The sequence below is a fragment of the Rhinoraja longicauda genome, chromosome 2 (assembly GCF_053455715.1).
Source record: "Rhinoraja longicauda isolate Sanriku21f chromosome 2, sRhiLon1.1, whole genome shotgun sequence".
Taxonomy (NCBI): domain Eukaryota; kingdom Metazoa; phylum Chordata; class Chondrichthyes; order Rajiformes; family Arhynchobatidae; genus Rhinoraja; species Rhinoraja longicauda.
Genome location: NC_135954.1, coordinates 107,289,596 through 107,310,856, shown reverse-complemented (window position 1 = coordinate 107,310,856; position 21,261 = coordinate 107,289,596). Strand labels below are relative to the sequence as shown.

Below are 21,261 nucleotides of genomic sequence, written 5' to 3'. Positions count from 1 at the left end.
ACTACGATCTCCAGGTGAGCGACGACAGGCAGCCAAACACAACGGCGTGGCCATCTTGAATAGTTGAGGTGTAGTAATGTGTACAGTTCTGGTCCTCCCATCTATGAAAGGATGTACCTGCCATAGAAGGAGTGCTCTGAAAATTTGTGAGACTGGTTTTAGGGATGGCAAATATTGGTGTTGGTATATTATGGCCATCTGCACCAAGATACAATGAAAACTCTTGCATGCTATCCGGGCAAATCATGTTATACACGAGGACACCAAGTAGTGCAAAGGAGAAAATAAACAGGGCACAGTATATCGTACTTCAGAAGAAGTGCAGATGATAAAATAGTGCAAGACCCTCAGAGGTAGATTGGAAGACTGGGAATTCCACCCTGAAATATGTCAGGCAGCATCTCGGGAGAGAAGGAATGGGTGACGTTTCGGGTCGAGACCCTTCTTCAGACCCTATTCAGTCTGATGAAGGGTCTCGACCCGAAACGTCACCCATTCCTTCTCTCCCGAGATGCTGCCTGACCTGCTGAGTTACTCCAGCATTTTGTGAATAAATCGATTTGTACCAGCATCTGCAGTTATTTTCTTATAGAGAATAACTGGTGTCTGAGTGGTCCTCGAGAAGAAATTGTGTGGGCTGAAAAGAACGAGAGAAGATCTCACTGAAACTTCATAAAGGGCATAAGCGATTGGTAGTAGAATTAGGCCATTCGGACCATCAAGTCTACTCTGCCATTCAATCATCATGGCTGATCTATCTCTCCCTCCTAACCCTGCTAACAAGGCATTGGAGATGTTTCTTGTGACTGAGCAGTCCAGGACCATAGATTCAGAATGAGAGGCAAACTTTGTAAGACTGGAATTAAGTAACATTTCTTCACCCAGGGATGGCATGTTTGTCATATGACTTGGGTTGACTCACGGTTCAGCAAAACGGTCACTAATTATAAGGGTGCTCATACCTCTCAATGCCCTTTGCATTACATGCCTCCTTTACTTCCTACAACCCTCAGAGAACCTATATCCCCTCAGATCTGGAATCCAGTATATTTCCAGTTTCCATCAACCCTATTCATTCAGCTTCGTGGGTTACACAGTTTGAAATCTATTCCTCGTCTCATTTGGTCTGTCCCCTATCCATCTAAAATGTGCTTTTGACCAAACCTTTAGCTCTATGTCAAATGTTGCCCAAATACACGTCCTGGAGTCAGTGCAAGATTATTTAACATGAGAAACAGCCAAAAAACATAAATGCATGTTGTTGCTGAAATGTCAATTCCACAGCATCTTGAAATGTACTTAGAAAGAGTTGCCACAGATATTTTAAATGAAAAGTTCACAAAGTGAGTGTTAGTCTCAGAGAAATGTCTGGGTTATTCATAGTGGTAAACAAGGAAATGGCAAATGAATTTAAAAAGGTATTTTGGATTAGTCTTTGCTATCGAGGATACAAGTAATATCCCAGAAATAGTTGTAAATCAGGAACTGAGTAAACTTACAATCCGTAGGGAAGTATTGCTGTGCAAATTGTTGAAGCTGTGGGTTGAGTCTCTAGATCCTTTTGCATGTCCTCCAAAGATCCTAAAATAAGTGGGGGGTTGAGTAGAAGAGGCAGAGGCTCACCACCACAACCTCGTGGCCAATTTGGAATGGGCAATGATAGCAATCCCCAAAATCAATCAAAATAATCTCAAAAGATTCATGCCAAGGTTATTTGGTAACCTGGAACAGCAGTCAATTGTTGCTGCCAAAGCAATGTCCAATCCAAAAAGGTGGAATACTTCAAAATGCGGCTTTGATAGAATTTCGAGCTTTGATGCAAGAATAAGACCACGAAGATCATCTCATCAAAGTTCATCACCTCAAATTCCAACACGGACAGGGAATTTAAAGGGCTTTTGATCAATAAAGCCAAAGTCTCCACAGTTGGCTGCTTATGAAAGCACCCAAGTAAATAAACCAGACTTTGTGTTTGGACCGACAGTAAAAACACAGTGTTTGCCAACAGAAAACCACTTCTGGGGTCAGAAATCGGGACGCTGTGCAAGTGACTTATTAATATGCCACAGGGTTAAAAAAAATGACAGTTCAATGGTATCAGTGAATTCCTTCGTCCTTGAGTGGTTGGAATTGATTGCTCAATTTACTTGTTGACCGGTTTCACTGGTGATGGAATCAAAGAGGCCTATCGAACGTAAATGTCAAATTATTTTTGTGGTGTCAGAGGTGGAATGTAAGCTGGGCTATCGGGATAGTTGCTTGTTGGTCTTTTTATTTTACATGCTTCGTCCATAAATAACTAAGTCACTGTTAAACTTTGGTTTAGCATCATCTTGCGTCTAGTTTTCTCTTCTTTGGAAACCAATGTGCATGAAGTTGTGTGAATAACGACAAGTGGTTAAACTTCATTGTGTGCTTTATTGACCACGAGGCTGGAGAACAAAGACCAAGCCTGTGCATTCCATTCGAAGACTCCTCAGTCTGTCTGAACCTCCCTAGCACGCATGCGCCAGATAAGACATTGCAGTAACAGTCCGAGGGAACACCCAACATGGATCAGGATTATAGTGACTGATCTACACAATGTACTTTGCAGAAAATGATGAGGTTCACTATTAAAACAGGGAATCTCAAACACATACAATTACAGGTGCTCATATCTCGATTCACTATCAATTGCATACACAAATTGTAAACTGAAGCGAAAACAGTTGAAGTGAACACCTGGTTGTAATAGGTGTAAGAATCTTACTGAAGTTGGATGACATTACCTCAATAAGTAGGGATGGATAGCTCAGTGGGAGAAATTGAGTAAGCGCAGGTCCGAAGAAAGGTCTTGACCCGAAACGTCACCTATTCCTTCTCTCCAGAGATGCTGCTTGTCCTGTTGAGTCACTCCAGCATTTTGTGTCTATCTCCTTTAAACTAACTAAACAGGCCTCACAGATACCAGAAACAATGATACGGGCTTAGGGAACAATGAGATCTGAGGGAATCTTGACTTCTCTACAACCTCTGGGGGATGTTTGCTATGTTGCTAATTAATCGCTTATTATCAGACATATGCAAGTTCCAGTCTTACCAGGGCAGTTTGGTACCCGAGGCATTGATGCCACAGAGACACACGGGGACAGAGACAGTGTCTATGTAGCCATTCAAACTGTTAATATAGGTAAACAGTGGACCAGGACCAACCCTGCAACACTCTACTGGTCAGACTTCCAAGCAGAAAACAACCCTGCATAGCTACCCTTGGACTCCTCCTTCCAAGCCAGTTTTGAATCCAGCTGGCTAGCTCATTTTGAATTCCATGTGATTTAGCAGACTGGCCTACCATGTGGAACCTTGTCAAAGGCCTGCTAAAGTCCATGAAGACTAAGTCCACTGTCTGGTTTTCAAACCACTTGGGGACCACTGAAAAGCTATCAGATTTGAGACTCGATTTCCCCACGCACGAAGCTATGCTATCTTAAATCAGTCCAAGTCTATCCAAATGCTAGCAGATCCTGGTCCTAGGAATACTCCCCAACAAATTTCCTCTCACTGAAGTCAGGTCACCGGCTCCTAGTTGAGTGGCTTGTCCTTGCTGCCCTTCTTCAACAGCAGTATAACATTCACCACCCTCCAGTCTTCTGGAACTTCCCCTGTGGCTGAAAAAGGGTGCAAATATCTCTGCAAGGGGCCATGCAATTTCTTCCCCAGTTTCCCTCAAGATTCGAGGATGCACTAGGGTCAGGCCCTGGGGATTTATCCACAATAATGTGCTCTAAAACCACCAATATCTACTTCACATAAATCTCCACCCTTCATAATTTTGTACGTCTGCATGTCCCCTTTCAGCCTTCTCCAAACCCTAGTCCATCAAGTTTCTCCTTGAAACAGAAATAAATGCCCAGGCAATATTCTGGTAAATCTACTCTGCACCGTCTTCTGTACGGTCACATCTTTCCAATGACGCGGCAACTTGAACTGTACTTGAGCAGCGGCCTAACCAACCAGTCCAAAGGGTATCTTTCCAAAACTATCCCATTTCCCTTCACAGATGCTGCCTGACCCTCCGAGTTACTGTTTCTTGCTCCACTAACCAACATCTTGAGGCACCATTTTACAATGTTCTCCCATAACTTCCCTGCTCTTATATTCTGTGTTCTGGCTAACGATGGCACTTTTTGCAGCTGATTCAGTTTGGGCTATCATACCCAAGAACACATGCCAAGTGCGAGGTGCCAGTGTAACTAAATTTTGCAGTAAAATGGAGATCGAAAGACACAAAATATTTTTATAAAGTCATTTATTTAATAAATAACTCAAGTGTACGCCAAGAGTGAAAATACTTAAAATAAAAAGGCACTTTAAACCAAGAAAGTGATCCAAGTGAAATCAGTCCATACCCGGACAGGATTAATGCAAACAGCTGTATCTAGCATGTGTTCAAGTTACCATTTGCTTGCAGTTTATTAGTACTTATAGCAATTGAACATAAGGGACCGTGCTGAGTTTGTGCAGTTCGCAGAGAACCTGCTTAGAAATGGAAGCGATTGCTAATTGTGTTGATACAAATAAAAGGCCTAGTGGTTGCTACGAAGTACATTAAAAAAAATTGTAAAATTATAAACCAATGAATACTTGCACCTAAATTTTAAAAACGAAGTTGGATCTGTCATGATTTGGCAGTCATTTACCATTAAATGCCATTAAATAAAAATAATCCACATTTGGCAAAGTAGTGTACGCTTAACATCAAATATTTCAGTTACATGTTTAACACAGTTGTATAATGTTTTATAAATAAAAGCATGTATTTTGCTCAGTTACCCTGATCCAAAGGGTGGTAACAAAATAAAGAGATTACAATTATTGATTTTATAAGTCATGATATGACTGCTGGACTAATGTGGAATTAGTGAAAAACTGATACTAATTTTTGGCCTACAAAATTCTCTCAGGCACGCGCGTAAATAACAGAAGAGTTTATTCCAAATCATTACTTTTGGCACAGTGGTCGTGAGGAGATTCTTTCACTTTTGAGTTTTTCTTACCCAATTTAAAATACTGCTAATAGAATTTACATGATAACTTTGGAAAGGCTAAATTCTGGAGTATTAAAAATTAAAACAAAGCTATATAAAGAAACAATCATTCCATTCCAACGCTGGTTTTTTTTGCACTCTCTCAAATTAAAACTTTAAAAAAGCAACTAATTGTTTACACATACTGTACATGTTTCAAAATCTGCATAGAAAAACTTACATTATTGGTTAGCAAATCACTGCCAAGTGATCTAAAGCTAATTTTGTGACTACAAAAAACCCAAACCCATTATCTATAGTTTTCATAAAATAAAAAGGAACCCTCTCAAAAATGCACAAACTCCATCATTTCCCCTCATATTTTGGATTGACAATAGTCGTCACAGCACTCTTGTAGATTGGATTTTCACCCTAGTGAGGAGAAAGATAAAATTAATTTTTGGAATTCAAAATAGCTGCCAAGCATATTATTGACAAAATTTACTTCCAAAATATATTATAGTCAATAATTATTGCATGTTATACAAGTGTTTTCACTGCTTAATCACTGTAGAATATTTATCAACTTACAAATAACAATACACTTGGATAGTCATCTGCAGGTACAACATTCTTCTTAGTTTTAATAACATTTACTGAAATTAGAAGGTTTTAGGTTGGACTTGATTTACCTCTCACATTGCCCTATCTACTTGCATGACCTGGCTATTTTTACATTGTCACGTTTCATTTGGATTTTGGCAATACCTAATCAGTAATTAAGTCCCTCCATTCCCAATGATAAATTCCCGATCTGCTGAATAAGGATGGAAATTTAACTCTGGCATAATAAATATGCTTTTAAGCCTTCTCCTGGCCTCTCATATCTTTGAGGGAGAAGGAAGCCAACAGAATATTAATCTTCAATTAGGGTGGCACGTTTAAGTTTCCACAGGATAGCACAAGGTTTTAAATTCACAAATCGAAGCATCAGTAATAGGCTAATTAGCTGAGTAAACCCATCTAAGACAGTTGTCAGTGTTAATCCAAATTATAAGCCATTTAAAAAATAACATTATTACGCTTTGTATTAACATTCAGTTCCTTATAATCCATTGCATGAAGATTTCCTGGTATTTAAAAAGGTGTGGCTTCAAAATACATTCCACCTCTAGATTGGACCGGCAAGGACTCATTTTGTTCACCTGTCATCTTCCTTCACTATTTTAAACATTTTAGTGACAATAGAAAATCTTTGTATAGTAAGAGAGAAAGAGCAGAGCAGTGGACCATTTGGATAGCTCCAAGAGGCAAAATGGCCTGGAAATCCTTTTCTCTAATGCACAACTTCATATCACCTTATTAACTAAATTGTTCTTATAATCCTTGCTTTCTTTCAGGAGAGTGTGCCACTGTCATCATCACAATTCAGCTCCAATTGTAATAGATCCATCCCTAGAATACTATGTCCAAAAATGAGTGCTATCCTCATTTACCTGCACATCTCATGTAATTATTTACAGAAGATTGGTTTGTTGCTTGTTGGCAAGCGTTTTTTCTTGGAATGGTAAGATAAAGAAATAATCAATACTAGTAGCTGGAGAATACCATACACAGTAATCCCCACTGGACAGGTCATCTCTGTAAGGCTACCGACTTAACCAAGAGGAAAATATTGTGTTTCAGAACTATTTCACTTGAAAATTCTATTATTTTTTCAGCCATCAGCACACAAAATCTTAACGTTTTTAAACACATAATAACCTGCTTAAAATAACTTTCGGTAACTTGGTTATTTTGTAATAATATAAGTATTACAATGCATGTAACACAAGTATTACATTTCAATCAATCTAGACGTTAAATCATGTTTCTAAAGATGCAAATTATATTCTCACATTGCAAGTACCATTTCAGAGCCTAAATACATAACTGTGATAAAATTTCAAGCAAAATTAAATACAACTTCAATTCACAGCACAGCAGTGGCAGGTTAGTTTTTAATGCAGTCTTTAAATTTGGAAGCCCACGAGTCAGGATTTAAATGCAGGTTCACAATGTAAAGCAACACCAAACAAAATGGCAATTGTAGTGACTCATCACATCATTTTCTAAAGCTTGCATTTAAAAGCACCATTAAAATACAAAACAATTTCACGGCACTTACTAGAAATACGATTTCAACAAAGCACGAGATGCCAAGAGAACACAGGCATCATTGATAGTTGAGGATCAAAGGCATAAGATTGTACGCTTAAGGGAGAGTATTCTGAAGCAAGTGACTCTCGTTGTCATAGGAGAGCTATCAAGTATGGGACAAAGAGGAGGCATGGTAGAACCCAGTGTTAGTGGGGCAGAACCGTCCACGTGAATGGTTAGGTCATGCGTAACTGATGGGGGAAAGCTGTAAGGATTTGAAGAGTGTGCAGATTTTGGAAACTGGGCATCAGTGATGGCCGATCAGAACAAGCTAAGTAGAGTTTAATTCCAGATCAATTTGACTATATTTTGTAATTAATTTGCTCCAAAATAATTTTGAAAATCCAGAAGCCATGAGCGGCACTATATCCAAAGCTTTCTTTGACGTAATTTTGAATGAGGGGCGGAGGATTGCGATACCAGCCAGGGAAGAATGAAATCTGGCAGGTCAGGAAGACACTGTGTCAATAAAAGTTCCAGAAGCAGAGGGGATGAAGAAAGAACAGACGCGGAAGCTAAAAAACCTGAGAGAAGGTGGATGTGGAATTGACAACTGTCTGGATCATCTCAAGGGCTGGCCACGTATGGATTCATTGGAGCTGTGACTTAGAGCAGAGACTAGGTGAAACTGCAACGTAATGTTCACTGAATCCCCAATCTAATAGGAATAGGGAAGATAGACACAAAAAGCTGGACAAAATGCCAAGACCCTTCTTCGGGTCAGTCCCCTGACTCTCAGTCTGAAGAAGGGTCTCGATTCCTTTTCACCAGAGATGCTGTCTGACCCGCTGTGTTACTCTAGCTTTTTGTGTCCATCTTCAGTTTAAACCAGCATCTGCAGTTCCTTCCTACACATATTAGAAATAGGGAGTTCTTTCTAAACTAAATGAAAATTAATTTTGATAATATTTCAATTCAGCTGTTACATCTAATCATTCCCTTTTTACACCAACAGAAACATCCAGGAATATCATGCCAAATCACACATCCTGACTTACGTAGCATAGACAAACTGAGGCTGCCTTCTTATTCAGAAAATGATTGCCTCTGAATATCATGTCAACACCAACAATCATCTATCTGACTGTAAAAAAATAATCTATCTGACCGTAAAAAAATAATCTTTCAAAGAGTACAAATTTTAATGCTTGCATGCTTGGCATTTTAAGAACTTCCCTTTCCTATCCTTCCAGTTTAGCTGGGCCTCAGCCTCATGCATATGTTGTATACAAATACAAGTCTGCAGGATTACTCTCTTATTGTGGTCTGGAGAGCATACTGTTGAAGTTACAGTGCTCACATTTCCTTATCAGCAGATCTGTCAAGATTGTAATTGTTTGAGGAGGGATACATACCACCTATCTTATTCTCTACTAATGTATGGGTGATGTTTCGTACAGAATCCAATTTTAATAATATGGATTCCTGATAGTGACATTGAATCACAAGCTACTGGTCCTCATTCTAGAAACGGTTCAAACATCAAAACCTGGAGCAAGTATTTCCAACCTTTTGACTGAGAGGATATCTCCAATAATAAAGATTCCATGTGATTAACCATCACAATCAATCAGCATAGTAGGCAAGATACTTATACATAATTGGAACTTGACCAAATGAACAAAAAAAAACTTAGAACAGCAAACCATGTTTCGGTCATACAAGATGTTTAGTTAGTAAAGTGCACAAACCATGCGCCCAGGCACTCAAGGGTTTCTAAAGAAGCCTCGCCATTTCCAACAGAACTTGGGTGAGCAGGTTTCTGAAGAGCATAATTTATTGTTTTGTATACAGTGTAGGGTGAAGCTTGCCGAACTCTGTTTTGCCGATTAGTTTATTGGATTCTTGTGTGCATGTCTGATGTAATTCTAATACAGAATGTATGCCTCCTGTCTCTGGTTTCAATCAAAAATATCCGTGAAGAAAATCAGATTTCATTTTCCTTTGTACATGTGTGTAAATGTATAAAGGGCAAGTCTTCGGTCACTACATGTTAAGCAGGCAACCACAGAAAAGCAAAGATGAGAAAACCATGCAAGAGAAGATAATACAAACAGGTTTAGAGAGAAGCAACTTTGCGCCCATAATTTGGATTCTTGAATTTGTGTATAGGACTCCTGTAAATAGGATTTTCTTGCTACAGAGAAAACAAACATGGAAAATCAGCAAAAAAAAAAGGATAAAAAATGTAGATATTTTATACATTATAAAGAGTCAGAAACTCCTAGATTCACGGGGATTGTAAATAAAACGTGGTTACTTTGTTGAATCCATGATAATCTTTCCAAAACGTACGAAGAACTAGACTTACTGTATCCCATTTAGCATTCATTTTCTCCTTTTCGAATTTTGCAAACTCCCTTCGGTCATGAATGATCATCAGTAGTTTCCATATCAGCAACAAGGCAAGGCCTATAAGGACAATACCAGCAACCACACCAGCTACAATTGGAATGATGTCAGGTGCCTGTGGACATTCTAAGAAAAAAAAGACAGTAAAAACAAAATACAAATTAATTTTATGGGCACATATGATCAGCATAACATTTTCTTGGAGAAAATACAGCTATTCTATACAAACAGACCAGAACGTTCAAGTCTATCTATTGATGATATATAGAAATAATTCACACACACCGGGAAAATACAAAACCTATGAGCAGAAGTTTTGTTTTATTCTCATTATTGCAATGGAAGTGCGTTGAAGGTGACGGAAATTATAAAGGTGATCCATTGTACATGAAATATGGTAGGGTGGAAATCAAGGACCATAGAAATACTAGCCTTGCTCTGGCTGGAAGATAGTGGGAGGATGAGATGAATGTGGAGGTTCAGGAAAGACATGAGACGTACTTGAGGGTTTTGACCACTGTGGTAGAAGGAAAGCAATGATTGGAGGCATTATATGTGGAAAGCCTCATCATTAGAACAGATGCAGCAGTGATAGAGGAACTAGAAGAATGGGATAGAGTCCTTGCAGGAGCCACGATGAAAGGAAATCTAGCTACAATAGGTGCTAGAGCCTGTGGGCTTGTAAAGGATGTTGGCCACTAATCGATCCTGAGACAGGTAGAATAATTCAGAAAGTAAAGAATCTGAGGTGGACAACATGAAAACATGAGGCGGCTGGAAATAGGCAGCAAGGGTTCTTTGAGTTCCATTTGAGAGAAGGAAGCAGCACCAATGCACAAATACGGTGCTGGGGACAATTGAGGTGATGTGGAGGGTATCCCAGCAAGACCACATGTCCCACAAAGACACAGGCACTGCTTGGGCTCACGCAAGTTCACACAGCCACACCTCTGATCTGGAGAAAATGTAGAGGTAATTGAGAAGTTATTCAATATCCAAATCAGGGGAACGGGTCAATTGTTGGAGGGGAACTAGTTGGGTCTCTGTTCAAAGAAATAAGTTTGCTGACGGCAGGCTAAAACAATAGACAGACTGGCTTGTGCCCTTTAGGGAAGAGGTAGAAGTGGGCTGAGAATTTGGGGGCATTACTAGGCTAGAAGCTGCTGAGGGAAAACCTTCTGAGGAAATGAGATCAGTGAACATCTGTACACAATGGGTTGATGTGACCATTTTTAGGTTTTCTGATCTTTCAGGGGAATACATTGCCTTTTCAATAGGAGTTAGAACGGCTGTTACCTGATAAATTGACCTCCATTGAGAGGAACTCAAAAGGACAATTTGTCTTCAATTACATTCCCATCTATTGGTTGTACTTTCCATAACTTAAGCACTGCAAAAAGGAAATGTTGACAATCCTTCTCTGACAGATCCCTAATGAATCCTGTGCTGTTCTAGATACCAGTTTTAATTTGAATTCCATCTATTGCTTAACTAACATTGCTTACAGAAAATGTCTGTTAGTGTACTTCTTGCATTAGATCTTACCTACAATTTGTAACATACCAATCATAGTGGAGGATGCCCAAAACACAATAGTCTTACCTGGGTTTTTGGTAACATGAACTTCTGGAACATTCTGGTCATTGACAGAATAGGAAAAGTAGAACCAACAGTCATTCTCGTCCTTCTCCTTACAGTGAGCAATTGATGGAACTTGGCCTGGCTGTGGTAACTCATCTTGCTTTTCCACCAAAATAACGTCAAACTCACACTGATCACAGGTATCTTTCTTGGGTCCTTCCTGGAAGGCTTTACATTGAACGCAATCCCTAGCAAACACACGTATTGCAAGTCAGTGTATAATCTTTCCAATTAGGGTACGAAAGAGATTAAATTATAGATCAGGCGACCGGGGTAAGTGACTTCAATAAAGTTCCATGGGAGATTTCAGACCACTTTCCTTAATTTACTCATGATTTGAAGATAACATTTCTACAAATGCCAACCATCCACTGTTCCAATTTATGATAGTTTTAGTAGGCATACAGGATTTGAACACAGTAATAGACAAAATACAGATTAAACTAATCATGTTTTCTCTTTGCATGCATTTTAAAAAGGACATTTATTGGGTATCACTGAAGAAATTGAGTTTACCCTTATCTCAAACAGCTAATATTAGGAATGTATCTCTTCATGCCCCATTTATTTCTGCATTTTCCTAACATTTTTAAACATGATAACTCAATAAGATTAAGTGTTTGTCCTAAAATAGGAAAAAAATATATTTACTTATGCACCATAACTTTCATTCAATAAACATGGCCTCAAGTGCAGAGGCTTTTCTATAGGAACATGAAGAAAAAATTATGAACTCGTTGATCACGCAAATACCTACCTGTGTTCTGTACAGACTCCTGGGCAAGTTGGGCACATTTCACAAGCGGACCCCTGGAATTTTGGATCAGTGCACTTGCATCGACCACATTCACATTTTCCTCTGCCATTGCACTCCTGTCCATTCTTTGAAATACAAGTGGAATTGTCCAGGGAGCAATCACAGGCATTGCCAGTAAAGTTGGGGAAACATTCACAAATCTTACACTTACAGATTCCATTTCCTGCAGAGGAAGAAACAAACATTTCTAAATACTTTGTAATCCACACACATTGCCACCTCTCCACAACTATTGCTCCCACGGCAAAATCAAGATACTTGTGAACCAGAATCATAGTTACAGCAGAACCATTCCTGCTAGTCATACTTCGCCTTGTGTAAAAAGGAACTGCAGATGTTGGTTTAAACCAAAAATAGACCCAAAAAGCTGGAGTAACTCAGCGGGACAGACAGCATCTCTGGAGAGAAGGAATGGGTGACGTTTCGAGTCGAGACCCTTCTTCAGAAGTGTCTGTTTCGGGTCTCGACCCTTCTTCAGAGGGTCTCGACCCTTCTCTCCAGAGACCAAACCCATTTTTAAATTTGGGATTTTGCCCGTTAATTTATAAACCCAAATTATAAATTCAATAGTCAAATGCCTTATAATTGGTAGCAAGGGAAGTGGATGTTTTAATCCCTTTTCATAGTCAGTAGAGCTATACAGCGCAGAAACAGGGCCTATGGTCCAATATGTCCATCATAACTAAATTATTTAACCAAGCCAATCCCATTTGCTTGTTCTTGGCCCATATCCCTTCAATACCTTTCCTGTCGATGTACCTGTCCAAGGGTCTTTTAAATGTCATAATTGTACCACCTCAATTACTTCCTCTGGGAACCTGTTCCATAGATGTACCAACCGCTGCATGAAAAAGTTATAAATCAGGACTTAAAAAAAAAAAATCTTTCCCATCTCACCTTAAACCTATGTCCTCTCGTTCTCGATTCCCCTACCCTGCCGCAAAACTGGTTATTCACCTTGTCTACGGTCCTCATTATTTCATATATATCTCTTCACAATCACCCCTCAGCCTCCTACATTCCACAGAAAAAAATCCCAACCTATTCAGTCTCAGCTTATAACTTAAATCCTCCACTCATCCTTTTTTGCATTCTTTCTAGTTTAGTATTATCTTTCCTATAGCAAGGTGACTAGAACTGTGCACAGAACTGTCATTTTGGCCTTACTAAGATCTTGTACAGTTGCAACACAATGCCCAAACTCTTGTATCCAATACCTTGACCAATGAAGCATGCCAAATGCCACTTCAATGTTTCAGCCATGAGAGGGACCACTTTCAAGCAAATATGTGTGTGTGTGTCGTCCCCCCCTATAGGTCTCTCTATTATCGTTGTCTGCATTTGAAATACAGAATTGCAGCTGATGATTCAAATACAAAGTGCTGGAGTAACTCAGTGGGTCAGGCAGCATCGTTGGAGAACATGGATAGGTGTCTTTGGGACCCTTCAGACTGATTCAGTCTGCTGAGTTATTCCAGCACTTCGTCTCGTTTCACCTTAAAACTTAGTGCCGGTGCCGCTGGGCTGCACCAGCCATCCCTTCATCGGTTCACGTGGCTGCTGTTGGGGCTTACACTGTAGCCCCCGAGGACAGCAGGCCCACTTTCTTCAGGCCGCTGCCAAAAACAAGACGTGCTCAGTCACCTGCGGCCGCTTCCAAGTTGGAGTATGTTGGTGATTCTGGGGGAGAAGGAAGAGGCAGAGTGGGGGGGGGGGGGGGGGGGGGTGAGGAAGAGGCCGAGTTGACAGAGTGAGGGGAGAAGGCGGCAGCGGTTGAGCGGACAAAGTGAAGGAAGAAGCAGTGGAAGGAAGGTGCACCTTGTCAGGCGAGGAGGGCTCTCGGAAGCCTGCGTTCTTGAAGGCCAGGGAGGTCGGGGGACCATACACCATAACTGAAATCCGTTATAACGGACAGGGTTGTTAAAACGAGGGTTTACTGTACCGTACAGTTTCAAGAAACCCCCTCGGATATACCTAACAAATTCTGTTTCCTCTAATCCACTGACTAAGGAAGTCCCAGTCATTACTGTGGAAGTTAAAGTCATCCACTGCAAAAAAGGCACAGACCCAAAATGTTGTCTGTCCATTCTTTCCACAAATATCTCCTGACCCAGGCAGAGTTCTTCCAAGCACTTTGCTATGACAACCCTGTTTCTTTAACATTTTTCCTTAATGTTTCATGATACCTGTTTCTCTATCCCCTGCTGGCTATTGGGTTTTACAGTATAATTTCACCAGAGTGATTGCACCTTCCTTATTTTGGAGTTTTGCTCATTTTGCCTCAGCGAATGAACCCTCCAGTCGGACCTCTGTGACATTATCCCCACTTAGTCAAGCAACTCCCCCACCTCTTTTACCTCACTATCACGTCTGGAACATTGAAACACTGGAATGGTGAGCTACTGGTCACATTCCTCTCAAAATCAAGTCCGTGTAATGGTCATGACATCAAGCAAACGTATTTATTTTGCCCCAGTAAGAATATTTGTGACAATGCCGCAAATAAGTGTTCTGTGAAGATAGACACAAACTACTGGAGTAACTTGGGGGGACAGGCAGCATCTCTGGAGAGAAGAAATGGGTGATGTTTCGGGTCTGAAGAAACGTCGACCCGAAACGTCGCCCATTCCTTCTATCCAGAGATGCTGACTGTCCCGCCGAGTTACTCCAGCATTTTGTGTCTACCTTTGGTGCAAACCAGCATCTGCAGTTCCTTCCGACGGTGTTGTGTAAAGCCCGGTTACTAGCAGGTGCAACATTGATTCAGCCAGGCCACACGTGTAGCATACTTGCCTCCACAGATGAAACCACCAGCTCTGTCACAGTTGAAGTTATCACATTCACAATATTTGCCCGAGATGATTTCATTAGGATTGTCTCTCTTTTTGCAGACACATTCCCCACAGATGCAATTTCCATTGTCACTACAGATTAGAGATGTATTATCTTTTCGACAGGAAGCATCCATGTCCTCATTGTTTACTTCATCAGTGCTGCATTCACAGAAGCGACCAATGCGCCCTGTGTTACATCTGGAAACGAAGCAGACCACATTTTAAACGGGTGATCGTAATACCGCTCTGACATATTTAACATTAAAAAAAAAAAAATCTTATCTATTACTTTCTCCCAGCAGCAAAACTGCCACAAATAATAAATCTGAATGTTGCTATATTGAGAGAGGGGCAGAGACACTTTGGCACACAGAGTCAATGCTGACCATCAAATATCTTCCACATTGTGATTTTAGATTTTTAGATTTAGAGATACAGTGCAGAAACAGGCCTTTTGGCCCACCGGGTCCGCGCCACCCCAGCGATCCCCGCACATTAACACTATCCAACACCCACTAGGGACAATTTTTACATTTGCCCAGCCAATTAACCTACAAACCTGTACGTCTTTGGAGTGCGGGAGGAAACCGAAGATCTCGGAGAAAACCCACGCAGGTCAAGGGGAGAACGTACAAACTCCGTACAGTACAGCACCCGAAGTCAGGATCGAACCTGATTCTCCGGCGCTGCTTTCGCTGTAAGGCAGCAACTCTACCGCTGCGCCACCGTGCCGCCCTAAATAACCCTCCTCTATCAATAACCCTCCTCTATCCCCCTGATTCTATCATTAATTTATTGGCAACTTACAGTGGCCAATTAACGTGTCAACAATAGACAATAGACAATAGGTGCAGGAGTAGGCCATTCAGCCCTTCGAGCCAGCACCGCCATTCAATGCGATCATGGCTGATCACTCTCAATCAGTACCCCGTTCCTGCCTTCTCCCCATACCCCCTCACTCCGCTATCCTTAAGAGCTCTATCCAGCTCTCTCTTGAAAGCATCCAACGAACTGGCCTCCACTGCCTTCTGAGGCAGAGAATTCCACACCTTCACCACTCTCTGACTGAAAAAGTTCTTCCTCATCTCCGTTCTAAATGGCCTACCCCTTATTCTTAAACTGTGGCCCCTTGTTCTGGACTCCCCCAACATTGGGAACATGTTTCCTGCCTCTAATGTGTCCAATCCCCTAATTATCTTATATGTTTCAATAAGATCCCCCCTCATCCTTCTAAATTCCAGTGTATACAAGCCCAATCGCTCCAGCCTTTCAACATACGACAGTCCCGCCATTCCGGGAATTAACCTAGTGAACCTACGCTGCACGCCCTCCATAGCAAGAACATCCTTCCTCAAATTTGGAGACCAAAACTGCACACAGTACTCCAGGTGCGGTCTCACCAGGGCCCGGTACAACTGTAGAAGGACCTCTTTGCTCCTATACTCAACTCCTCTTGTTATGAAGGCCAACATTCCATTGGCTTTCTTCACTGCCTGCTGTACCTGCATGCTTCCTTTCATTGACTGATGCACTAGGACAATCTCGGCAATTTTTAGGATAGAAAGGGAAACAAGAGCACCTGAAAGGAAACTAATGTGATCACGGGGAGAATGGAAACTCCCCTTAAGACCGTACGATAGCAACATTAAAGAGGCATTTAGACAGATAAACAAACAGTCGGAGGATAGAAGGGTATGGACTATGTACAAGCAAATGGGATCAGTTCAGATTGGCATCATAGTAAGCATAGACATGGTGGGCTAAAAGGACTGGTGCTGTGCTGCACGGTCCTATGTTCCCTGATCATGCCCAGGTTGCTGGGGCTCCGTGTGACCTAGCAGGTCCACTTGCTGTGCATATGAAAAACCTCTTACAACATCACTGTGGTGAAAGGAGCTGACCGCGACAAATAATGCAAATTCAGCTTTACAGAATAATTTTCAGAAACTATTTCATATGGTAGAACTGAAATTTATGCACCCACAGTGTCAGGCAGTGGTGTGACAGGAAGAGGAAGAGATATTAAGAAGCCACAAAAGCAAAGAAAAGGCAATTTGATAATTCATAGAAATTAGTATTATCCAAGGTCATTTTAGTGCAGACACCACAATCAAATAAAAACTGCAGATACTGCGCATCTAAAGTAAAACAGAAAATGCTGGACATGCTAGTCAGAACTATGGTAGGAGAAACAGCTTCTCTTCAACCAGAAATGTGAACTGTTTCCTTCTTTCCACGGGTGCTGTTTCCAGTGTTTTCTGTTTCATTTCAGATTTACACGATCTGCAGGGCTATTCTTTAGTTTAGCTTTGTTTAGAGATAAAGCGCGGAAACAGGCCCTTTGGCCCACCGAGTCCGCACTGACCAGCGATCCCCGCACATTATCATTATCCTACACACGCTAGGGCCAAACCTTTGACATTTATACCAAGCCAATTAACCTACAAACCGGCACGTCTTTGGAGCATGGGAGGAAACGGAAGATCCCGGAGAAAACTCAGGTATCTGGCGCTGTAAGGCAGTAGCTCTACCGCTGTGCCACCGTGACGTTATGCTGGGTTCATCCAACATTTAACCACCACAGGTTTGTATTCGGATTTACAATAATCTGGGTACTGTGCTATACCTGAGATTTACAAGATTGATTTAAGTTTATATTTATTATTGTCACCTGCACAAGTACAGCGTTGAACTTTGTTCTGCATGCTATCTAAAAGATCAAATAATGCTATAGATAAATACAATCAAGTCAAACTCAAGTAGAATAGATAGAGCAAAGGGGAAAGGAGCAGAGTGCCGAATATAGATAATGTCCTTGCTTCCGTAAACAAGTGAAAACAGAACAAATCTTTGCATGAATTGAGAATAAATGGTCCCTGGGGCAATTACAGTAATAGGCCATGAATCATTAACATACCAGATGGCATTTAGAAGTAAGAGCCTTAAACAGTCACACCTCTATACATTACAACACTGCACCAAAATGATTTCTTACAGACAAATTACTGTCTCATTAACTGCATTAGCAGTTCCACCGAGACACATCAATGCTTTGGGTGCAATCTTATCCTTCCAAAGGAGTTTCATCCAAAACAATGTAGCTCCTAGATTGCTTGCATTATTGTTGCTACCTCATTAAATGCTGTTCAGTTCTACAGTGCCAACATTCCTCACCTCGAACAAAATAATTTAAAAGATATTCCTTCAATATAAGCTGTCACAAAGAACAGGCTCCTTTGTTAAATCCCTGCATTGTTAACCGCTGAAAAGATAAGCTATCTTGAACTTCAGCATCGTGTTGAGTTACAAAAACAATTGTAATGACCAGAAACACAATGTAGCTTGACCTTTATTGTTTCCCCATCCCAGACATGAACACAATGATTAAAACACTGGATAAGCTGGTCCCTTACCTGCAGGCTCCACATTCAAAGGTTCCATTACCCTGATTACACTCTTGGCTATTGAGTAATCCTTTTTTATGGCAGTCACATTCACAAATAAATTCCAGAGTAACCACTACCTTCTCTGTAGATCCCTGAGGTTTTATTTCAAGAATGTTCTTTTCACCTTTATTTGGACATTTTATTGCTGTGATGCTTATGTTGAAGCTCACCTAAAAGGCAAAGCAAATGATTTTCTTTCACTCTTGGTCCCATGTTCCCTGTCCATTTGTCAGTCCCCTGGTTCCCATTCTCCCATGTGGTTCCATTGGCTGAACTCCAGAGGTGAAGTGAGAGTAACTGCTCTTAACATCAAGGCAGTATTTGATCAAGTATTGCATCAAGGAACCCTGCCTAAACTGAAGTTAAAATGGAAATTGGGGGAACCCCACTGCTGGACATCTGTGCAGGCAACTCAGGTTGGCATCCTAGGACCCACCATCTTCAGCATTCTTCACCGATGACCTTCCTTCCATCCTCATGCCAGAATAGGGATATTTGCTGACAATTGCACAATGTTCAATACCATTTGTGACTCCTTGGTCCACATCCAATCGTAGCAAGATCTGGACAAGATCTAGGCTTGGGCTGACAGGTTGCAAGTAACATTCAAGCCACGCGAGTGCTGGGCCATGATGATACTGAACTAAGGAAATCCAGCCTCTTATTCCTTACCAATATCCTGGAGTTACTATTGATCAGAAAATGAACTAGAACAGGCATATACACAACTGTGGCTACCGGAATAGGCCAGAGGCGAGGAGTCCTGTGCTAAGGAACTCACTTACCAACACACCATGTACAAGGCTCAAGTCAGTAGTGCGACAGAATACTGTCCACTTGCCTGGATTATGGCAACTTCAGCAACACTCACGAAACTGGCTGCCACGCAGTCTGCTAGATGCATACTCCATCCACACCCATTCACTCCACCACTGACACACAGTTCTGCCATCTACAGGATGCACTGCAGCAATCTATCAAGATTCCTTAGCACCTTCCATACTAAGGACCCCCTACCTACCCAGCTTGAAGGACAAGGACCCAGCTTGAAGGACAAGGGCAGCAAACGCATGGGAACATCCAACCATGCCATTTTGGAAATATATTATCGTCCCTTCACTGTTGCTCAGTCAAATTCCTGGAATTCTCTCCCTGACGGCATTATGGGTGCATGGGCACCCAGGGACTGCACCAACGCAAGATGACAACTGGCAATCTTTGGGGGTGGGGGTGGGGGGAAGAGGGGGTGGTGTAATTAAGGATGAGCAATTAAGTCCAGGCTCAACCTGCAAGGCTTATGTCCCTTGAACGAATGAAAGAAAAAGGGCCAGAGACATCACGGTACAACTTCACAAAACACTGGTTGGGGTCCTAGCTACAGTACTAAGTGCAGCTCTGGTCATCACAGGTCAAGGTAGTCCAAATTGCCTGGAGTATAGAAAAAATGTACCCAGATGCTGTCTGGACAAAGGGCTTCAGTTTGAGAGATTCTGGATAGTCTGGGTTAGTACGCTTTGGAGCAGCGGGGGCTGAGTGGAGACTAACTGAGGTATGCAGAATTCTGACGGGCAATGATAAGATAGAGAAGTCAGGAGAAATCCTTTCTCCATGGCAGAGATATACAAAACTGGAGGGCATAGATTTAAGGAGAGGGAGGTATAGGGAGTGGAAGTTGGAATCTGGAATGCACTGCCTGAGGGACATGTGGAGCCAGAGACACACATTTAACTATTTAGTTGAGCATTTGTATTGGCAAAGGATAGACAGTAAGAGGATTAATGTAGAGAGAAAGTCAATAGTCAGCAAGGTCGTGATGGGCAGAAAGATTTATGTCTGTGCTCTATGCATTAGAAACATGCCATTATTTTGCTTGATTGTAGAGATGGTAGCATTAAAATCAAAGATATATGGGGAAGCAATACAGATTTTGATGAATTGCTAGAGTAGACATCTCAATCATTAGACCGGGCGGTAAGGTTGTATGTTGCTTTGTCAGAAGTAATATTCTCAGATACTAACTTTTCATCGATATTGAATAGAGAATCTAGATATACCACTGGATGCATATATTCACAGAGGAAGATGGGGTGGTAAGTGATAGGTGGATACAGGTGAAGAGGGGTTTATTGGCATATCATGGTCAGGTGGGGAGAAAAAGGTGACCATAGCACCAGAGGCCAAGAAGTAATAAATGGACCACAAAAGGGTGCAGATTCTGGAATCTAACAGGAAAGGACGGTGAAGAATGGAATTGAACAACAGTTGGTGGAGATGAGAACAACATAGCAAAGGGAGGAGTGAGCAATGGTGGGGGAAATAAAACAAGTTTATGGGCAAAAGAGGATGCGAGAGGGGATCAGGGGAGATAGCTGGAGAGAGGGGTGCAGGTTAAGTTGGAGATAGAAACGGGCAGCGTGGGGTTGGGGAACTATCAGGTTGGAGGCCGTGGAAGGGAGACCTCCTGAAGTGCCGAGATCTATTATAGTATGAGAATGTAGTCTGATCTTTGGTGGTGAGGACATGGTCCAAGGGGAGGCAAGATCAGGCATCAGAGAGCTAGCATCTGGCCGTTCCCAATTTCAGATAAAGCCCCAGCCCCTTCTGTCCCCTCCACACTCCTCCTCTCTCACAACCCCTTCTTCCCAACGTACCCCCAACCCCCTCATCACTGTGTCTTCCCCACCCCCTCCACCACACACTCCCCCCACTGGATCCCCTCCCTTGTCCACTGCTCACCTCTCCCCTTTCCTGTTCTTGCCACCTACCACCACCTCTCATTCAGTTGCATTCTTCACTTTCCTTTCCTCATGGATTCCTGAATTTGTAGCCTTTTGTTCTCCACTTATCACTCTGCCTCTGTCACCATCTCCACCCTTCTCTCTTCCATCTGACCTTTAAGTGCCAATCAACCCCTCCTCGCCTGTGTCAACTTCTGTTTACTAACTAGCTCCAGATAAAGGATC

The 21,261-nt window shown here is 41.7% G+C and overlaps 1 protein-coding gene across 2 annotated transcripts in view; it reads right to left on the bottom strand.

Annotated features, from left to right (window-relative positions):
• Positions 1 to 3,223: 3,223 nt before the first annotated feature.
• Positions 3,224 to 21,261, bottom strand: part of LOC144608111 (integrin beta-1-B-like) — a 72,857-nt gene continuing 54,819 nt past the window's right edge. For both annotated transcript variants that reach the window (XM_078425458.1, XM_078425467.1), the window contains exons 11-16: positions 18,266 to 18,468; positions 14,812 to 15,050; positions 11,959 to 12,181; positions 11,163 to 11,389; positions 9,520 to 9,686; positions 3,224 to 5,441 (exon numbers count right to left, since the gene is read on the bottom strand). In XM_078425458.1, the coding sequence (XP_078281584.1) occupies positions 5,376 to 5,441; positions 9,520 to 9,686; positions 11,163 to 11,389; positions 11,959 to 12,181; positions 14,812 to 15,050; positions 18,266 to 18,468 (1,125 nt within the window). In that variant the 3' untranslated portion in view covers positions 3,224 to 5,375. The remainder of the gene's footprint in view (positions 5,442 to 9,519; positions 9,687 to 11,162; positions 11,390 to 11,958; positions 12,182 to 14,811; positions 15,051 to 18,265; positions 18,469 to 21,261) is intronic.